At 44.0% G+C, this 22,313-nt stretch overlaps 1 protein-coding gene across 1 annotated transcript in view; it reads right to left on the minus strand.

The window, feature by feature from the left end:
* The window catches only part of IL1RAPL2 (interleukin 1 receptor accessory protein like 2), a 362,581-nt gene extending 347,494 nt beyond the window's left edge, over positions 1-15,087 (minus strand). Inside the window, exons 1-2 of the mRNA XM_082061910.1 lie at positions 14,811-15,087; positions 2,822-2,922 (exon numbers count right to left, since the gene is read on the minus strand). Coding sequence (XP_081918036.1) covers positions 2,822-2,903 — 82 coding nt within the window. The 5' untranslated portion in view covers positions 2,904-2,922; positions 14,811-15,087. The remainder of the gene's footprint in view (positions 1-2,821; positions 2,923-14,810) is intronic.
* Positions 15,088-22,313: the final 7,226 nt, after the last annotated feature.

A 22,313-nucleotide genomic window follows, 5' to 3' on the forward strand; every position in this document is an offset into this window, starting at 1 on the left:
CAAGTCTTCTTCAACTGGGCTCTCTTTAGATTCTCCCTGTGCCTTAAAGAAGATATATTCTGTTACGTGGTATTACACACATGCTAGTCAACTTCATAACTGTTCATGTACTTAACCCTAATCACAATTCTGGCCATTTATGCAATAATTCTACATATTGCTTGGGAAAACGCCAGTCTACATAAGTCAGCAAAGACACAGATACCCTGATTTTGCTGGTTTATTGCCCTAGTAGCCCAAATCTGTCTTTATCATCAGTGTCAGCACTTTGTGTGCACTACTTCACACAGTTCTACATAACTGTCTGCACAATTTCCCTTCCCCTTTTAAGAATGCTCACCAGCTTAGACATCCCCATACCAATAGCCAGCAAGACCCAAGACTACAGCATCCATCCAGAAACTGCTGCAGGGATCCTGCCCACAGACTGTCATTGGGCACCTCAGCCACTCCCCCACCCCAGCTCTCATCTGACTTCAGCCATTCTGCTGTTTACACTGCAGTGCAGCTGCCCACAAGCAAACATTAAGTTACTTTCCCCTTCCAACTCTCCTTTATCAAGACAGCAGTAAAAACCAAAAAACCATCCTGAACTACAGCACCAACATGCTACAGCTACTATCACCCTATCAAGCAACATGGTCTCCTTGTTTCTACGTGCATTTGCCTGCTCCATCTGTTCACTATCTCTAATCTTCTACTTAAACAACAATACAAATAGTTAAAGTTCAGAAGCCTCTGGAGCATCTGTCCCTTCACAACATATAACATTTAGTAATGCCCCAAGCAATCAAACAGTCCTTCATACATAAATACCCTTTCAGAAAGGGAGGCAAATTATCAATTTTGCTCCAAGTGCTGAAACCACAGAAACAGAAAATGTATTTCACACAAAATGCAGTGGAAAAAGAAAGAGAGGAAAAAAAAAAAAATCAATAGTTTGCTCCACACAGCAACCTAAGACTCAGCACATATGACACAATGAATATTGAACTACCTGATCATGTACTTGCAAATAAACTGTAATTTTACTTTATGTGCATTTTTCTGCACTGTCTTATACTCAACTTATACCAATGCAGTCAAATGAAAAGAAAAAGAACCAGCTATTCACTAGTGGGTTATATTTAGCAACAGGCAGTCTGACATATTAAAGCATTTTTCCCACCAGTACTCAACCTGAATTGATACTGTCAACACCTGCCAATAACACACAACATTCTGCAGTCAAAGAAAGCAGATTATAAACAAAAAGAAAGAAAAAGACCCCCACATGCACATGCTAAAATATAATTAAAGGTAAGCTACTAGCTGAATGATGCTATAACCACAGGCATGTCACTTCTACAGATATGTATTTCTGATAAAGGAAAGGCAAAGGCCCTTCCTTGCAGCCAGGTGGTGTTGTCTGGCACCAGTGAATCAAAGCTGCTCAATTATATAGATTATGGATCTCAAAAGGGTTCCCATCCAGGCCTGTAATAGCAGTTTTGAAAAACAGCAACACCCTTAGCAGAGTTTAGATCAAACTCCACTCTAGCCAAATCTCGATATCCCTGACTGCTCTCACAGGGCACACAGGGCTCAGGGCACAATAACCACAACAAAAGGCTATAGAATAGTTCAATTTAGCAATACCCATTTATACTTTCTAGCCCAGCAGAAAGAATTCAGTCTAGCATCTGGTGGTCCCCAGAGTTACACTTCCTAGCCTGGAATGTGACATAGAATTCTTTATAATAGATGGACCAATAACTTTTCTTCTCCTTTCTCAAGAAATGCAAAAATTAAATTTAAAACTGGCCACACCATCTAAATTCAGTAATTCCTTTTTGCATCTGTACTACTAAAAGTGCTGGCTGATAATATTGAGGACCACGAGATCAACAGAAGCCCTCATACTTGTATGCATAGCACACAACTAGTGGGAAAAAATGACTAAGTTAAGATGTAAGTTTAAAGGCACAACATCCTGCATCAGTTACCTGCCCAACACGCAAGGCTCTAGCAGACCAACAGCACTATGCAGCACTGCACCTGACCCACCTGTCTCCCCAAAGCCCTTCCAAACTTGAGAAAGCCAAACGGTCTCATGGACTCACCATTCCCTTTGAGGGGGAGAGCTGCATGGACTAGAAATCACTTCAGGTTCTAATACAGACGAAACATTATCCAGATCAACTGTCTATCATCCTGGAAGGAGATACTCTAAAGTTTCTTTGAAGCGTTCTGTTACTATTAGCAGGTTTCAAAACCAGATGTAAACATAAACACCCACTGTCTTCCACTGCCAGAATAATCAGAGATTATCTACCCAGGAAAGCTCTTCCCAGTTCACACTATGTATGATCACACATATGGCTGGCATGACTTTTTGGAAGATGCCCTTCCAATATACACACAAATCATACAGACCAAACTTAAAAGTCACCACAAACCACATTCACAGTTAAGAAAATCCCTTAGCATGAGAAAAAGACTGGATGTTGTTAAAACAATGCCAAAGTCATTATTACCTTTGTGGGTTTTCAACCTTTTTTAATTTTTTTTTTTTTTTAAGTTGTGGGGTTTTTTTAGTAAAAGAAAACATAAGGACATTTTCGAATAGCTTAAAGTCACATCAACAGAACATTACAGTCAGAAAATACATCCTGTAACATCTGGTAAGCGAACCACGTTGATTAGGACTTTTTTTCTTTTTTTTTTTTTTTTTCCAGAAGAGAACAAGAAGTATATATGCAAAACAAAAAGCAGATAAAATGCTTGATTGCATGAGCACTAGGTCCAGATTCAGAAGTAAAAATATTTTTCTGTGACTTACCAGAATTTCTCTTTGACACGAGCTTCAAATTCATGCTGACTACAGTACAGATCACAAGAACCAAGAGAACAAGAGGCTTCATCTTTCACTTTCTGTGACAGCTGAAATGCAAACATAGTATGAAGTCTGAATCACAGCTCTTCACTACAACAAAGCAGCAGCTACAGTTAAACATTTCTCAAAGAACCATTACGGGGCAATGGCTTAATCTAGTGACTTCTGCGTTTATTTTTATGCAGAGGTAGGAAAACATAATGGTTCAAAGTAACTGTCTATGAATAATTTATCTCTGACTATCACACAAAAGGGTTGGGATTTTTTAAATGACACTATGAAAATATTATTTTGCTTAAAAAAACACAAGACATGACTGTTTATTTGAAATAGGGTCTAATCTGACAGATTTTTACATGTTATTTAAGACCCTGATGGTCATGATTAGTTTTGTCTCATACAAACAGTCCACATGCTTAAAGAAACTTCACATTGTTCAGAAAAAAATAAAGAGTAGGTTATTCATGCAATTCCTCTTAGCAATCTTGTTTTCCCACTGGTGACCTTGTAAAAGCTCCTACAATGAATTAATGCTATTCCAGAGATTTCTTCTATAAAATGACATAAAGACAGGTGAACAAAATTCAGAAATCAATGAATACAGGTCTCAGGATTCTTATTAAAAAATTAATCTCCCCTGAGAATTTTACTACCTACTTTATATTACATACATTAAAAATAAATAAAAATCTAGTTTAACATTGTATTTTTAATTTTATATAATTACTGAACTAATTCTGCTTTCATTTACAAGTACAAGGTCATTAAATAAAAAAATAGCAAGAGCAAACTGAGGTTCCTTATCTGCACTCAGAGGAAGAACAAATCTGAACTCAGCAAAGCCCACCTCTCTCTCTCTCAGTAAACAAGAAAGAGATGCTTAATTATAAGCAAGAAGTCCTCAAATATATGCTTAGCTTGAAGTCACAGGCCTTTAAGTGGCTTGATATTAATATATTTAGACTCCAGGAATTTATCTCCATATGTTTAGATCAGGACCCTTATTCTCCGATAAAGAGGGCAGTCATCTAAATCAGTACAAAATTATTATTTGCACCAAAAGACTCAGCAAACATTTTATAGCAGTTTCTTTTAAACGGGAACACACAAAACTACCTGCACCAGTATTCAAAACAAAGGCAAACAAAACAGACTTGTTCTTAAAGGCTGTCCCACAGCTGCCCCCAGCCCGCTCACAGGCACCCTCAGCATCGGGACCAGCCCAGGCCCCCGCAGCTCTCAACATTTGCTCCACATAACGCACCAACAAGAGGGGCAATGTTCTGCAGTTCGCTGAAAATTATTCACCTTAATTTGAGCTTATTACATCAAATATTCTTCCCTTGTAATTTTACTACCAGCCTACTGTTGTGTGAAGAAAATGTAAAGAACCATGTACAATCTTTTACACGACGGCAATTATACTGCTATTCAATTATTTCAAATTTACCACTTACAGCTGAAGTTTTCCCCCTCTCACCATAGGCAGTGGATTCCCCCCCCCAAATTCTATGTTCCCGTGGGCACTTTATGCCTATTGATTCCCCACGGTAACTATTCTAAAGGAGTTTTCAAGGAATAACATGCACTGAATAGTGTCTGACAGTGGTTAATGGCAGAATTAGTATTCACTCTTCCTTAACCTTTCCTCAGAGTACCAAAATCCTGAGACAAGTAAGGCCATCTTGACAAGACAGATTTTTAAAAAGTAATTAAACTAAATCTTTTGACAGATAATTGTAATGATGATGTTATGCTAGGATGATTTTCAAGTGTAGCTTTGCAAATTACTTTCTCCACTTTCCTCCCTTCGGTTATTACAGCTGAAGTATGTAACTCCTGGGTCTTTTTTCATGTGGGTGCCTCCATCCCCACCTCAAACGAGCTATGCTGCATTAAATACACTTTGAAATTCAAAGCAAGTTCTGCTCGCCAACATTCATGCTAGACATAGGGGAAAATTCTTGGTTCTGTCAGCACTGATAGAAGCCCTCACCAAGGCAGCCAGTCTCTGTACTTGGGGGAAAGACAAAAATAAAACCAACAACAAACAAACAAAACCCCTCAGTAAAATACAGCAGGAAAAAGATAAGAAACTACTCCACCACAGTCATTCACAGCCTAGCCCAGAGCCTCAGCTTGTCACATCTGACATAACTCCACTGAAGCCGGCATAAAAATACTCAGAGTTTGAGGCGTTACCTTCACCGCCCTAGACATCCAACCAGAAGAAGATAGGATCAGTCACACCAGTGTGACCAGTGGGTCAGCTGGTTAGTGTCCTGAGACAACAGACAGCTATAGACAACAAGGCTGTTCAGACTGCCATATCATAGATCATTTTTTTAAACATACAATTTGACAAAGAATGCAAGGTACAGTATAAGATGCATTTCCCCCAGAAGAATGTCAAGCAGCCAGAAGGAAAGTTGTGTTTAGGACAAAGTCTCTAAATTTGCTCAGGAGAAGACTTCTGGGGCTGAGCCTGCCAAGGCTCCCATCATGTCTTCCGGTGGGACCAGTCTCAACTCCCTCCTCCAGGCCATTCACCCCCTTATCAGGCAGTGACAGGATAGACTAGAACCTCAAGACAATCCTGTGCTAGACCTACCAGCAGTTTTGGAAATAAATATGTAGGAAAGTGTCTATGATCTGATGAAAAACATGAATAAAAATCTTCTAGCTTGAAGAGATATGAGATGGGATAAACCAGTTAACATTCAATACCATTTTCTATAACTGAGGCATTTTCCCCCAAGCAGGGCTGATTTTGTCATTTGACAAACTCTCCCATCACAGGCACTGAGCAGCATTTCCCCAAGAAGCCACTTACTCTGATGCTGCCAACTCCAGCCAGCTGTGAGTAGGGAAGAACATGGTACTCTACCGGATACACCTCGCAAGAAGGAGACCAAGTTTAGCACCATTCTCAGAAGAGTGAAGACGACATGTTAATAAGGATATAGAAATACCAATTACAGCCAGCTTGCCCAAGATCACTGAGAGGAGGGAAAAGAGACACAGAATAAAGTGCTTGTTGAGAAGACTGAAAGAATTGCTAAACCAGTTAATCTAGCCCTTTTTGTGACCTGCCAGGTTGCATTTGTACCAAGGTAAGGCAGGTTACTACCAGCAGAGGGAGAACTGTAGGAAAAGCAAGGTGTGACAACTTTATTCTCAATCATTCCACTGCTAACGAGGCCACCCCTTCCGTCCCCATACTATTTGATGCAACAGACCTCAGGCAGTGTTTCCAGGCTGCTGTAAGCACCCAGCAACTACAAGGGGACCAGGCTGCGATGCAGCACCAATTCTGTTCATCTGACAGAAACCCCAATTCCAATATGGTGCCTAATGCCCTTCACCCATATTGAAAAACTTAATCCTTTCTTCTGAGTCCTCAGAAAACAGGGCTTGAGAAATCATGTCCCATTTTCTTCATGTACTGCTTGCTGTCCTTCCAGCACTCACTGCAGCTCACATAGCTTCCAGACTCAGAAGAATTCCAATTGACAAGGTTAGAAGAAAGCACTTAGAAACAAGAATGAAACTGGAGCATTAATATTCTGCGCAAAACCCAGCACTGAGATTCCCAAGTTCCCTCTTTAAATATAATTTCATTTTTCTCTAATTTCTACCACAAGCTTTGTTTATATGGAGAAAGCAAGAAAAGAAAGCGGTGCACATGTGCGCTCAGGTACACGTCTGTGCACAGACTGAGATTTGCTGACACACCACCAGGCTCTCTAGATTCTGGTTTCTCCACAGAAGCTGCGATGCAGAAGGTGCTCATTAAAAACAGCAGCCCATCTCTTTAGTGGTTTCCAATTGTCAGGTTTAGTTGCTTAGAAATCTCCCGGAAATAAATTACAGTTTTCACCCCACACAGAACGCTGCAATGGCAACAGTAATTCTTTCATTGTCTTTACAGTGTGCTAGATGGTAACTTTCGTTCATTTCTTTTTGAGTCATTTCCCCACTCCTGTTTTTAAGGCTTTAAATTTTAATGTGAACTCTTTCTCAGGTTGTCTTTTCCCAACACGCCACACTTTGAGCTGTTTATTACTGAAAGATTTTTGGTCTATATAATATGCTGGATGGAAGAAATCCACAATGTGCACCAGTCCCTTTTTGTTGTTACCTCAAACACAAACAAAAAAAAATTTAACATCAGAGATGCATGCTAGTTGAAATAATGTATCTCGAGCTCATGCGGTGTTCTTCGCTCTGTTGCTCAATGAGCATCAAAGAATATTTCATTTTGCCTAATTCACTGTGCATCCTCACCATCGTAACCAGCCACTTTAGTTGTCTAAATATGCAATGAACTTTAATTCTACAAGGCAGTGTGCATTCAGCATTCGTCTTGCTGGATTTTAGCCTCCACTGGGCCTAAGTCCTTAACTAAATTCACATCTGGCTAATTCTCCTTTTTTGGCAGAAATTCTGTGGGAAGTTTAAAATTGAGGTAAGCACAGAGGGAACGTGGCAGTGCTTGTGCTGTGCCAACTCGAAATACCAGCAACAATGATACATCTAAAATGCCTGGGATTATTACTGGCTCAACAGTCTATCACCTGTGTGATAGCAATACAAGACCAAGGTATTGTCCTGAGGAAGCAAAGGGAACCACAACTAAACACACAGAGCACCTGAGAAGGTCACGACACCAATCTGCAATGATTCCTCCAAAGGCTGCATGTCTGACTGCAAAAGAAAAGCCAACAAACTGAAAAACTCTCAGATCACTTGTCACGTGAAGGGTTAAACTCAGAATCATATCAGTTATTTCAGAAGAAACAAACTGCATGACGCCTTAGGTGTTAACATCGAGGTTTGGCTTGAATGACTGCAATGCTTCCATTTAAAAGTTAAATATCTTCCAAACAGCAGCCATAGAATATACTAAGAGCAGCAACTTAAAGCTTCAAAAGGCATCTTAGAGCCTAACACCAAAACAAATAAATGGGTTTCAGTGACAGGCACAAAAGAAAAATACTGTGGATGGCCTCCACACAATAACTTCTCCTATTAATATTTCTGGCTGCAAAGAGTAGAAGTTATTTCAGTCATGTTGAAGTGGCAATCAGACTCAACACGATGAGCAAACTGCTGGTTTGCCCTGTAGAGGGAAAACTCTGCAAGCATTAACACAAGTACCTTTTCCTGCAAGAACTTTCCAATCCAATAGCTGCCTAAAATAGTGCCCATTTATGGCAAAAAATGAAGAGTGGGAAATGGAAAAATCCCCTGAAATATTTCAAATACAGATAAAGTTCCCAATATCTATAGAATCGAAATGCTAACCAGAGGGGTCAGTGATGAGTATACGATACAGGTATTCACCTAAATCTCTACCAAGAAAATTGGACAGAAACCTGAGCAGCCCATCTTAACAGATTCATGAACCAGAAGAACTAGAACTACTCAGCACTGATTAGCAGATCGAGTACTATCAGCTCACACCACACACTGACCTCGACTCCCTAAGCAACACACTCACACAGAATTCAAGTTCATTATTCCTTCAAATCGGATTTTAAATCCCTGTATCATACTCCTCCCTTAATTGCAGCAGCTCCTGCACTTGGAAATGCAGGAAGCAATTCTAAGGAGGAACAAAAACAACAACAGAATGGGAAAGTTAGCTATTATTTTTTAAGCCTCATAACTAGCTGCACCATCAATCAGCCTGATTCAGCCCTACCCTGGATTCTACAGAGAACCGTTGTTCCAGGCTTAACGTTGCAATATTGTAACTACACATCCCAGGATATATGGATATGCTTGCCCAGTATCACAGCTTTTATATTTGAGTAGTCCAGGCCTTTTTATAGACGTTCAAAGTGAAATACGTGTTGTGGGAGGAGGATTACAGCTGTACTTCAAACCTCATGGTTTATGAGGTCAGCATAATGGATCTATTAATTTACAGCCTTTGTTTCCACGTAGAGGAGGAGCTATTAATATTCTACATATATTTACTTCTGCAGATTGTGGTTGAATCAATACAGTACTTCAGGCAACATTTACCATAGGTAAAGACTGTCAGATCCAGAGAGTTTAGGTTTAGAGGGTGAGGCTCAGCCTCTTGACACTTTGCGGAAGTGCTTAAAAAGCTTACAGAAAAGCCAGCTGGGGGAAAGAAGAAAATGTGAAGATGTTCCACACTTGGAAAGCTAAACACATATACTAGTACCAGGGAATGGGCAGCGATTTTAAGAATCAGCTTAAATCAGCCTAAATCCTAGAGTTGATGCAGTCAGAGCCTGACTGCAAAGTAAGCAAAGTAAGCCACAGCAGTAACCACAGCTGCCCCAGGGGACAGAGGAGCCCCAGACACGGACGGCCACATATGCTTCCCAACACCGAGAAGGCGGCTGGGCACTGTCCCAGGAGGTCAAACTTCTTCTGGGCCAAGATGAACTCCAAGGCTGCTCTCAGACCCAGCCCAGCCAGCCTGCCCTGCGGAGAAGCTCTGCTCAGGAAGAAAGGACTCTGAACCCTGCTTTTCAACTCTCCAGAGGGAAAAAAAAGCAAGCTGCTGATGAGAACTCTTAGGCTTCAGAGTCACTGATAAACCTTGTAAATTCTGGAAAACCTGTGGCTTCACCTGACTCTGGCTCTTCAGCTGCTGACACTCAGAGCAAACACCCCTGCTCAAGTCACGGCCTTTTCGTCTTAAGTGTTTCGGATGATCTTGCCAGTGATCACAGGTCTCTTCTACAGATCCTTAACCACAAAAGTAGAAGTTTTGACTAAAAGATCTAAGTCCATTCTCACCCACACCAGTTTCAAAACTCACTCACTGCTCTTACATCAATAAGGAAATCTGTCCAATTCACAGCAGTCTTACACAAGAGCATTATTAAGCCAAAATATTAGATGCTTTACTTCTTTCGTACTCATACCAACCTTGCTCCCCAAGCAGCTTTTGTAGAAAAGCTATTAAAAATGGAGAGAGAGACAGTTCAAAGAGAGGTCTCAATCCTGAAAGCATATCCCTCCTCTTCCACCCCACACTGCTTCTCTTGTTCCCCTTGTGTTCCTCAGGGTTCATTACAGAGGTGCTCAGCACAAAACAGAACTCTATTTTAGACTGGGCTGCCATCTGCATGCTGAAACGCTCCCTGCTTTTATAGAGAAACTGCTTTTACAGCATCTTGAATCGGTCCTCTTTCCGAGACCACATAGGAGACAGACTGCAGTTGTTACAAGTGTCAGCCGTATTGACTTTATATCTGCTCCTATATACATTTATACCTCTGCAATATTTACACAATAACAATATTTGCACTATTCATGGCAAACCTGGTCCACATTCACTCCTGCACATCAATGAAACAAGCACCGAGAGAACACAACTCTGCATGCAATGTGCTTAGAATTTCATTCCTTGATCTCATTCAAGGCCACATGCTTCCCTAACTAATACATAATGCTCAAAGAAGACAGAATTAACAGAAAAAGATGACATACCAGCTGTTATGCTTCTTATAAAACGCTCTTCCACAGTTTTTCACTTCGAAAACACAGTTCCAGAGAAGCAAGACAGGGCACCTGGCTCTGCTGTCAGCACTGTGCTCGGCAGCATCTCATAGTACCTTAAATTGATAATCATATTCTTGATGAAAAATTTTTCCCCTTACATAACCAGAAGGTAGCCTTTACCTACAAGTGTTTTGCCAGATTTGTTGGAAGGGGGAAAATAAGAATTTAATTAAGCAAGCAAACAAACAAACCTCCCAGAATTTGAGAATCATGAGGAAACTGTTTATAAAACATTACTTCCAAATATTTTGTGGAAATCTTGTAAACACTGGGGTTTTGTTTTGATGCAGGCCAAAATCAAATTCAAGTACTTATTTTACATGCCCTGGAACTGCTCTGTGAAACAGACATCCTTGTTAATTTAACTGTCACATGAAGCAGTGGGAAGAGGGGTGGAAGGAACTCTATTCCTGCAGTGCTTTTGGGGTAGAAAGGGACTGGAAAGGATTAGCTGAAAAGCCTCTGCTGAACTTTCTAACACACAGTCTCCCTCCCACCAGCTTTGTCACTAAACGTAACACAACCCTTGGTCCTACACCAGTTCCAAGGGAGGCTTTACCTAGGTCAGGCACCAGATGCCTGAGGAAAACCCAACCAGAGCTAGCAAAAAGATTCTCATTATTTTCAGCGAGGGCAAGATCTCTTCACTTTGTCTTCTTTTCAAGGCTGTTTAAAGGAAGATTTATTTTTAGTTGAACACCCTGAAAAGCAAACGGCCTCTTAATGTGCCTCTTTACTTTGTGATACAGTTTAAATGTTCACTTCCCTTTCCAGCACTAAAGACCTCCTGATAAATAGCTCAGACTCATATTGTTTAAGGAAGGCTTAGAGAGCAGACACGGTTTCCCATACAGCCCCTTAAGGCTCTTTAATAGCTGTTCATGATTTACCATCCCTTGGTATTTTCAGCTTGAGCCTCACTGTGAAGTAAGAGATTACACAGAGCCCAAATGTTTTGGAGAGCCGGGAAAGCCCATACATTATAAATACTACATTTGTACTTCTTACTGTGAGCACAAATCTCAGCCCTTTCCCTCAGACACAAGGGTCAACGCCACCAGCCTCTGGCAGCTTCGCACCTCAGCCAGCACCCACCCAGCAGGGACAACTGGCTGCACAGACATGCTCCCTGGAATTTTTCCTCCATCTCCAGTCCCACAAGGGCCTGTCAACCCAGGACATAAAAATTCTGAACCAAACAGCCTCTCTCTTCCAAATACCACATAGAGGACACTGTGCTCTGTAGCTTTAACTGGATAATTGTAACGTGTACCCTTCTCTCCCCAGGAAACAGCTGTGGATAGTCAGGGAACAAATTACTCTGCCCATGCCAACAAACCAAATCCCTTTACAGACCCATCTCAGCCAAAGAGCTTCACCTGGATGCTACTGTCAGCATGCAGGCAGAGCATCTGGAGGGGTATGGGCCTCACCTGCTGTCCCCACTTCCTCCCCCTTGCTCTCCAGCAGCCCACCTGCATCTCTGCTGGGCTCCTCATACACACTGCATCCATACACAAGCTGCCCGTTACTTCCACAGGGAACTGAAGACAGCAGCTGCCCTGTGCCTCCAGACACAGACACTCTTAACCCTCCATGGCTTGAGCTTATTGTACAGCAGCAAGGCACACCACCCATGAGATCTTGAGCACACCAAGCATGCTCCTACCTGCCTCCGATTCCTCACTCCTCTGGACTTAAGGCTGTGAAGTCCACCTTCTTCAGAGGCCCAGGCCTCCAGCTCCATCAAACCACAAAACCTCCTTCTCCCACACCACCAGATCAGAAGCGATCAGTGCCACAAGAACAGCCCTTCTGCTGAGCTCCCCTTCTCCCTGCCAGCCTATGAATCCCTCCTGACTCCGTCAGACTCTTTTTGATCTGACTTCTGTTTGGAGAGTGGCCAGTTCCCCACACTGGTTTCCAACAGCTTCGGCTACTGCCCTGCTTCAAAGTGCAGCACTAGCCTGGCAGCACTGGAGATTAAAAGGCTTTCCATCGCTCTGCTCTGTGAGACACAAAGCAGATGAGGCAAAGCTGGCTGGCACCATGTATGCACAGGGGTTCCAGCAATTGTGTGGCATTCACTGAAGTTGTCTAAGTGCATCAATGCGGCACACCTCGTCTTTTTTCTTACCTCTTGTGTAAGCAAGTATTCCTCCCTTCTCCCTCCCATTTTACTGCTACAGCATCAATCACCAAACAATTTGAAGACAAACCTATGAACTTTCAGGTATTGCGAAAGTAAAAGGGTGGTCTGCAGAGAACTCTTGAGCCTTACAAATGGAACAACCAAAGATTCGTCTCCCTCCTGTGCTCACTTGCAGCACAAGCACTGGGGTGAGTATGAGAAAGTCTTGGTATCAGTTAACATCCATCCGCGTTCCTGACTGACAACCCCTCCCCGGTCTCAAGGAACAGGCCAGAAACACATGCAGACCCATGCACACAGGATATATCACCAGCTAGAAAGCTTTAGTTCAGTAGAGGAAGGTCTCCTCTCACAAACTCAGAACTGGAGCACACTGGAGGTGCAAGTTGCTGCTTAGCAACACAAGCGTGCTGCAGGGAGGTCAGAGCATGCCCCTGTCCTCCCACTGCAAGAGGTCTCCTGTGCACAGAGAAATACCCTCAGAAGGACATGGTTCTTCATAACATCTTGGAAAGCCATCCTCTACCTCACCAATTACAATCTCTGCTTAACCACAAAAAGCCTGTGCCTTGCTGAACTGCCAGAGCTCTTCATTTCTCATGTTTATTGTGCAGGCATTACACCCCACTGACTTATGGAGCCAAAACCCCAAATCCCAGCCTATTCCTCCATCTCATCATCAGCCACTTGTCTACTGCAAAACAAAAATTCGACTTGCTGTCAGACAGCTTCCTCCCAGACTTACCTCCTACTTCAGCTCTGGCACAAGCCAAGCTTTTCAGCCACCACGTCCTCCTCACAGCTCGCCTGCTCCTACCTCCAGAGGGAAGACCCTTTCCACTCATTACACAGAAGCAGGGCAGGCAGTCACCTGCTCTTACAGCTGAGACATCTGACAGGTATCACAGACCACCAGGCAGCTACACAGTTTTATCCCCGCTAAGAAATAATATACCCTTTTAAGCACCAACAGCAAGCGTTCAGGGTGAGCGCCTCTCTCAGGCATGAATGCAACCACACTTGCACAGCGCCTGGGCACCCTGCGACAGCCTTCCCAACCACCTTTCTCTGCTCCCACGCCGGCAGCAGCTCACCTTGCCTTGTACCGACCTCTAACTAACAACTCTACAAAAAAATTCAAAACTACCTGCACTGTGATGGTAATATCCTAACAATCACAACCCTCCAGACACACTCTAAAAATACAACTATTATTTTTTTTTTAACAATCAGGATAAAAACAAGGGAGTATAAACACTGCAGAGTAGCAAAAGAAAGTATGAGTTCCATGACAGGATGGGGTTTTCCTCATGGTATGAGACCTAGTTTTGGTGTTAAGCCAACAGGAGCAGAAATCGCCTCAAGCGTGCAGACCTTACCGTAACTTCGAGAAACTGCAGTTTACAGCATTTTCCACCAGAAACTTTAGATTCCTTGAATAATAGCATAGCCAGCAATCCAGGGACAGGCTCTTCAAAAACAAACACTTAAACAAGTGCTTGAGAGAGGTTTAGTGCCCTTTAGCAGGTTTCCATCAGATCCCAAACGAAAGCAGAAAATCCCTATTACCATAAAACTTTTGGAGACAGCTAGAGATTTCAGAGCCACCCGACATGCAGGGCACCACCGCGGTACCTCAGAGCAGCCAAGCGTCCACAGAGCCGGCACTTTTTCAACAGGCTCCACGAAGCTGGAACATCCCAACACAAAACAAACAAAAAGAAGTCCTCGCGTGTTTTTATTTTAAATCCCCCGGCAGAACACTCCCCGGGGCGCTGAGTGAGAGCCCTTCGATACCAACCTTCCTTCGGGAGAGAAAACACTTTCAGCGCCTCCACAGCCGCAGGGCCCGATCCGGGGAACGGCGGAGCCACCGCGACACCGCGGACGCTCCGGCCCCGAGCAGCCGCTCTTTGCAGCGACCGGCGAGTGCCGCGGCAGGAGCGCGACCTGCGGGATGGCTACGGAGGCGGCGGGGGCGGCCGGGACGGAGAGCGGGAGCTGCAGAGGGTCCCTGTCCGGAGCCCCGCGGGAGCGCCCCGGCACCAGCGGATCCCCAGGCTCCCTCCGGGGCTGAGGGGCGGCAGATGCCGTGTCCCTCAGTCCCGTCCCGCGCACGGCAAAGGCGGCACCGAGAGGATGCTCGTTACAGCAGAACTTTTCTCTTTTTTTGAGGGAATATTAAAAAAACCCCAACAATTCCCGCGAGCAGCGCCGCGCGGCAGGGCTTACCTCCCTGCGGCTCCGCTCTACGTCTCCATGCCGGCACGACCCCGTCCGAGGCCGGCGGGCTCCGGGCGTGCCCCCGCCGCGATGCCAGTGGAAGCTGCGGCCGGCGGCGCCGCTGCGGGGGCGGCACAGTCTGCGCGGAGCGCGGCTTCCCGCCGCCGCGGGGGAGCGGGCGCTGCCCCGGCCGAGTTGCGGTGGAGCGGCCGGGGGGCGGCGGGGCCGCGCTGAGGGGAGCGGAGCACTGAGCGCAGCGGGACCGCGCTGCCCCGCGCGCCGCTGCCGCCGACGGCCCCGCACGCGGCAGGTGCACCCGCCCGCCCCGCGCAGCGAGACGCCGCAGCGCCCCCTGGCGGCCGCGCCCCGCCCCTGCCCGCCCACCGCTCCGGCCCCGCTGCCCCCGACAGGGCACCGGCTGCACCGGGGGGGAGCGCTCCGCTGCCAGCACCCGCCGGCCCCTGCGGTGGCAAAATGCCGCCGCCAGAGCCCCTAAAGGCCCGAGGGGAAAGGGGCTGCTAGCACCAGTAAGGGATTCCGCACGTCAGCCCGCTCTCGGCAGAGAAAACGGCCAAGAAAGGTCCTTTGTGTCAGCGAAGGGCTGTAGAAGCGCACGGAGGAGTCGGCACCTTCAAACCTGGTCTTGCAAGATTCATATCAGAAAAGGTGGCATTGCAACAGCCCCGAGCTGGTAGGAGCGGGCTGTGCCCACCACACCTGGGGCCGGGCACGTGAGGGGCACAAACGAGCACACCTGTGGGAGCACAACCCCAGCACAGGTGCGCTCCTGCTGCTCCGCCCCAGCTCGATCGCTGCTCTGCCCCCGGGCTGCCTGCACAACTTGCATCGGAGAGACGTGCAGCTTGTCCCAGGGGTCACAGCACTTGCACTAAACTGGGAGAAGCCGCTTTCAAACCCACTTCACAGTTTCATACCATCATTAGCACCAAATTAACCAGATGATTAATTAAACTAGACCAGGTGGAGTTTCTCTTTCCTAACTCAGTAACTCTTCTTGTGCCCTCTCTGGCTGCAACTCTGCTTCTGACATGGCACATACGAGCTTTCTACAGCTCAGCAGTGTTATTTTTAGTTTCCCTGTGGTTTTTATTCACTTTTAAATAACTTAGAATAGCTCCATGCAAATACAATCTTCTGCTTTTTGCTCACGTTCACAGGAGGACCCTGTTTTGTTAGGCAACTGTGATACAGGCAGGAAAATCACAGGCCAAATTTCTGCAAGTGCGCTTCATGCTCATGTAAGCAACGAGGCTTCATGGTGCTGTTGCTTGGACTGACTTGTGCTGTGTCACAGGTTGTGCAATTGTCACTCCTGCACGTGACCTAATGCAAGGCTGCAAATACCAGACAATGCAGCAACAAGAAGCTCATAACCTAACATGTAAGCAGCACCCAGCCACCCACAGGGAAAATGTCTTCCTTGGGAGACCTTCACCACAGAAGTTATTGTCCCCTCAGCATCCTCCCCTCAAGCCAGGGCAGCAGAGAAGAGCCAGATCCTGCTCAGTCACACACAGCACACCTCGGGTATGCATCACATTATGCAATTATTGATGCCACAGCCAAGAAAACACTCAGCTTTGGTTTTGGGTCTTTATTGAATATAGAGAGCTGACAATTAGAAACATTGTCTTGTTACCTACAAGCAAAGGAAATCTGAACTAGATGCCATACAGTGACAACAAAAGTAGCAGCATTTTCAGTCATTTCTCTGAGTATAACCTTCCTTTAAAGCCTCTCTTGACTCAAGTAGGTGCTGGGGATGAAGACCACACAAGCCACTTTGTTCTGCAAGGTGAGGCCAAGAACAACCAAACATGACGACCTTTCCCAGTCCCAGCCGTGCAGAGGGCTCAGGCACACACAAGGTATTCTTACATAGAGTAAATGAGCAAAACTATTGTAGCACAAGAATGTGATAAAACCCAATAAACTAGCCCATTTTTACTGCCTATGTAAATCTTTTAACTAATTAGAAAAAGTCAATATGTTGTCAGGAGACTTCTCCGTGTGACATAGACTTCTTCACCAAGATGCTAATACCTTTGCTGCAGTTTATAACCTCTGACACTTCAGCTACTCTTTCATTTCTCCTGGCATGATTACAGTGTAAAAGTGCTATTTCTTAAATTATTTATCAAGTCACTTCCTGAAGCCACATTTTAGTTGAATTAAAAGCCTAGAAATAAAACATCCCATGGACTTTGAAATATACAGTTAGGTGAATGTGTATTTAATGATACATTGAATTTATATTTGAACTTTAAATGAATAGATAAAGCAGTATCATTAGACATTCTTCAGCATTTTATTGGAAGTCAAAAAACCTTAATTATTATGCTACACTATATGAATGTATACATTATTCATTAAAAAAAAAAAAAAAAAGAAGGGAATATACCATTGCCTGTATTTTTTAAACACTAATTTCATTTCCCCTATTCTGATGTCATCTCAGCCCATTGTGGAAAACAATCCATTTTGCAGACAAGAGTAATATGATATACAGCTGTCAGTCTTCATGTAGGCTCAGTAGGAATGAAAAGAGTATTAACGGAGTTGAATACAGAGCAGGAGAGATCAGCCTTCTGAGGAACTGTATGAACAGCCTGCCTGCACCAAGCCTTATACTAATTTCTCATGTACCACTAAAGAAATAATAAGAAGACCTCTTTTGGCCTTTGTTTCTGACCATTTTTCTTTTTTTTTTTTAATTTTTTAATATGTTTGATAAAGCAGGCTGGGGGCCCCAGCTGAGACATCCCAGGTGCTCTGTGTGTTGTAGACACACACAGAAAGAACAGAGAATGATATTGTTGTCACTGATTAAAATGGGAGAGGGAGAAATTATTTACACTGCTCAAAGAAATTATGAACTTGGGCAATGTCAAGCAGTAAGTTTGTGGAGAGCCAGGAGCAGAATGCATCACCTCAAATACTATCAAGTTCTCCTACCCTCGATTTGTTAAATCTCTCAAATCTTACTGAGAATGCAGCAAAAAAGACACTTTTCCACCGACTCCAGTTAGCTTTGGAAGAGTCCTCAAATACACTTTCTTAATCAATTTTAATCAATCTATGCATGGACTCACCCACATCCCTTACAATTAGATTGTGGCCAAACATCCTCCTCTGACTGCCACCAGCAGAGGTTGTCCCAGCTGCTCTTTTCTCACCTGCCAAGGATCAATGGATCTGCCAGTTGCACGTCTTGCACTCTGTCCTGTTTTAGTCAAATAAAATGGGTTTGTTTTGACTTTAAATAGCAGAAATTAAACAGCTCGCACCTGAGCAGTTTGCTTGGCACAGCTGATGTACAAAGCAAGCAGCATCCAGCAGGGATAGGGTAATTTGGGGGGGCATAAATTGTCCTAATTAGCCCTACCATTAACACATGTAGTTGGAGAAGGCACCGCTGTCCATGGCTGCAATCAGGAGACCCCCAGTCCTGCTTCTGAATCTACATGATTCTCACATCTTTCTTGCCTGAATGGGAAGATGACAGGATAAGAGAATTTACAGCTGTGTAAACTCCCATTTATTGACTTTATGTCTAGTCTTTTGTATATAGCAGCACAGATTCAGGTCTGATCTTTGGGAAATGTGGCCATATGTGGAAAGCATGCAGGTGTGCGTACACTCCTGCTCAGAAGAGACCCTGCAATGACCAACATAAGAAGGAGCAAATTAGACTGAAAGCTAAGTACATCTCTCCAAAAACACCATCAACCCTTCCTAGCAATTAATTTCAGCAGATAATGATGCAAACCTGGTAGATAACCCCACCACAGCCAGGTGCAGGCATCCAGCCTCCCTAAGACCAGGTGATGACGACACACCTGTGGGGCTGCAAACCTGTAGATGCTACAGAGCATCACCCACCCTGTACTGTGTCCACCCCCTCCAGCCCCACTGCATCCTGCTGCCCAGGGCCCCATGCTCTCCAGCGGCTGCTCTGCCAGCAGCACCCACATTGCTGGAGCAGAAAGAGGCAGCAGCGCTGATCCACAAGGATGCGAGATGCTGATGTTACAACAGCAGAGCACGGAAGGGAGCTCATCCCAGAGAGACTTGGCGGGGCTGTGTTTACATGGGACAAAAGCCAAAGCAAAGAGAGCCTGTTGTGAAAGGAATGAGGAGGACATCGGCGGCCGGATAACACTGGATGAAGGATTAGCTACAGGAAGGAATAAACTGACAAGGAGAGAATCCTGCCTGGATGGCAGCAGCCATGATTCCCATCAGCGCTTGTCAGGAGATAAACACAGAGCCGCATAGTAACATATTTCCAGTTCAGCTCTGCAAAGACGGAGTTTTAATAGGGTGCCAGTTCCCTGCAGTTGGAGGGACTCGCACAATAATGTCACTGCTGTTGGCTGAAGTTGCACAAGACAGTACAAAGCAGCAGTAAATGCCAAGATTGCAAAAAACATTTTGCATCTGACATTCTCCTGGGTTATTTAAAGTGAAAGATAAATGCACTATCTTCCAAGCAGTAATCTTGTTTGATACCAACAACATACACAAGTAGTTAAGTTTGGAATAGAATAACTTTCTCGCTTTTAAGCTTGAAAGCTGGAGATAAAATTATTAAGCATTTTGCATGTACTGAGTGTAAGAGGGGTGACTGCTTTGCCTGCGTATATGAATTGGAAAATAAGAATTCCCTTCCCCAGAGAATAACATGATAGGCTTACAGCAGAGGTAATCACTTCATGCAGTAGGCATTATATTTTTATAAAAGAGTCAAATGATACAGCGTATTGACTATTTACCTGCCTCTCTTGACTGGCCAACGGCAGAAATAGAAGCATTGTTTGAGATTAATTAACATCAGACACAAATCCTAACTTTGCCTTCATCCAGCGAATGGCTTCAAAGCTTGTTAGGGAAACTGCTCAACTGGAGAGCTTTTTTCATGTGCAGAATAGTTTGTGGAGCAGGAATGTAAAATCCACTAACAGAGAGTGGAAATATGCTTCCATTTCCCATTGGGAATTTCGTAGACAAGACTAAGACGTTTATTTAACTTTATTTAACTGGATGTTTATTTAACTTTTTTGTAGGAGAACCAATAATCAGCTAGCAAAAGGCAGGGGAGGCGGGGGCAGAAGTAAAAATAATTAGCACACAGAAACACACAAACTCTTGTACTGGTGATTTGTGTCCTCTGAATGGGGTGTAGCTACATAAACAATCAATCCAGCAGTTCTGAGACTTCTGGTGAGCATCAACAACATCCTAAAGCAGGTCAGCCCCTAATAATAGAAAAGTTCTCCACCAGCCCCTCATTTCTCCTCCCTTCCATCCCCTTTCAGTTGTGCTGCATCTACCAGCAAAACTGTGGCTGGCAGAGACACAGAGACAAAAGATTAAATGCAAGTTGTGCATCTTCTAAACTCTTGTGGGATTTAGAGAAGCTGATCAACGATGGATTCACTTGTATCCCACAGATCAGTTTTGTTTGGCAGTATCTAACCATCATTGCAGAAATCCCACTGCAATACAGAGCTTGGCAAACTCATCTTGGAACAGCCCATTTGGTACAAACTTAGGTTGTATTTTAACTTCAATGATAAGAAATTACTGAGAAGATGACAAGCACTGTTAGTTTTAGATGCTACAAGCTGAAGAAAAAGAGGTAAGTTACCTAAAACGATCTCATCATATTTTGTAACTTTGTCCTCATAAAATGCAAATTTCTGCAAGTAGATGGCTTGAAAAACCTAGTTCAAAAAGGAAATAAAACCTAGAAATCAACAAATACTGGTGTTGATCTGTTTTTCTATTACAGATTTATTTTCCCTGCTCCATTTTTTGCTGGTGCTTCTAGAAAAGAAGAAATTAATACAACAGTTTATTAACTCTGTGTTTGTAGCAAACAATGGAAGTTCTAAATCTGGTTGTAAAAATCATCATATTTTGCATTTCTATTCTGCTCAGTTTATCCTATTTCAGGCCACAGAAGAGAGCAAATCAAAACAATGAAGGGAAGGGTATAACAAATGGTCTGAAACTCAGGACTGATGGTAAAAAAATACAAATTACTTTTCTGGACAGAAGCTACACATATTTGGTGTAGCTTAGACTTAGTTGAATAATGGATTTTCCAGGTCAGTTGGCAAAAAGAAAAGAAAAATGTTTCAGATGAAAATGAATTGCAGTTTCAGGACAAGGGAGAAATGTGGTAAAAATAATAATTACCAACCTGAAGCGTGTTTTCCATATCCTTGTTCACAGATAGATAAATTGTGTACTAAACCTACATACCTGGATCATACCATAATGATCATACCTACCTCTTTTTCAAGTTAACCAGCACCCTTCCTAAAATGCAAAGTTCAAGGTTAAATCCTAGACTCTGATTCTTTTGCTTCCAAAAAGATAACTGGGCTTTAACTCAAGCAGACAGGCTAGCCTGACACGCAGGGAGGATTTTGCTGCTCCTACTTCTGCTCCTCCCTGCTCTGCACACTCACATGCTGCAGTCGCCGATGGACCTGCCAGCGAGCGCAGAAAGAGCCAAGCGTGTGAAATGACCCGCGCTGCGTAGCCGCAGCAGCACAGCTCCCAGCCAGCGCAGCCCACGCCGAGCTGCAGGTGGGGAGGGATGGAGAGGGGAGCTGCAGGAGTCCAGCCCTCGCAGACCAGCGGCACGGTGAAGAGCCTCACGTGCCGAGACCCTTTCTCAAGCCCTTGCTTCACCTCGAGTGCAAACACAGGCATAAAGATCTGGCTTTTATGAAACACAGTATTTGGCAGAAAAGAGGTTCCTTCGTTTTCCTGAGATGTACATACATGAAATACATTTGGCAAGAAAAAGATACTCCACACTCACACACCTGCACATTCACCCGTTCACTTCGCAGATTGCTCTAGCGTGACCTGTTCGACTAGTCCTTTAATTTATCACATCAGTAATTCAGTTCTGATGTCAATATTTCAAGGTCTCTTAAAGCATCAGTGACCATATCCTATGAGTAAGATGGGGGGTTGGGGTGGGAAGAAAAAGCAGTCAACATATTGGCAACAATCAACAAAGCAAAGATATGCTAAACCACTTTTTCTAGCATTACCCGTTTTAATGCCTGGTAATAAACACTTTTCAGGACATTTGTTTCCAGGCTTTGTCATCCTCTGTTGTCCATGCATTCAAAGGCACTGAATTCTCCTCTCCCAGTATATCTGCAAAGAGACATTAAATCATATACCTTTATTTCCATAAATCTCAAGTTCAAAGACTAAACAGTGGTTTTAGATATAGCATTTTGGGTTTTTTTCACTATGCCTAAGCCAGTCCTGCCCTCCAAGCTGTCAGTGAGTTCATTTCCTCACAAGCAATGAGTGTTATCAAAGACAAAAAAGCAAAACAAGTCAGAGGAACTGGAGCTAACAGCTTCAAAAACACCTTTGATTGCCAATGCTTTTGGCTTGTGAGAACACGGTAATATTCTAAAATTGGCTTGAATTTCTGTAAGAAGCTGTTTAGTG

Source organism: Streptopelia decaocto (genome assembly GCF_964273445.1).
Source record: "Streptopelia decaocto genome assembly, chromosome: 10".
NCBI classification, from domain to species: Eukaryota; Metazoa; Chordata; class Aves; order Columbiformes; family Columbidae; genus Streptopelia; species Streptopelia decaocto.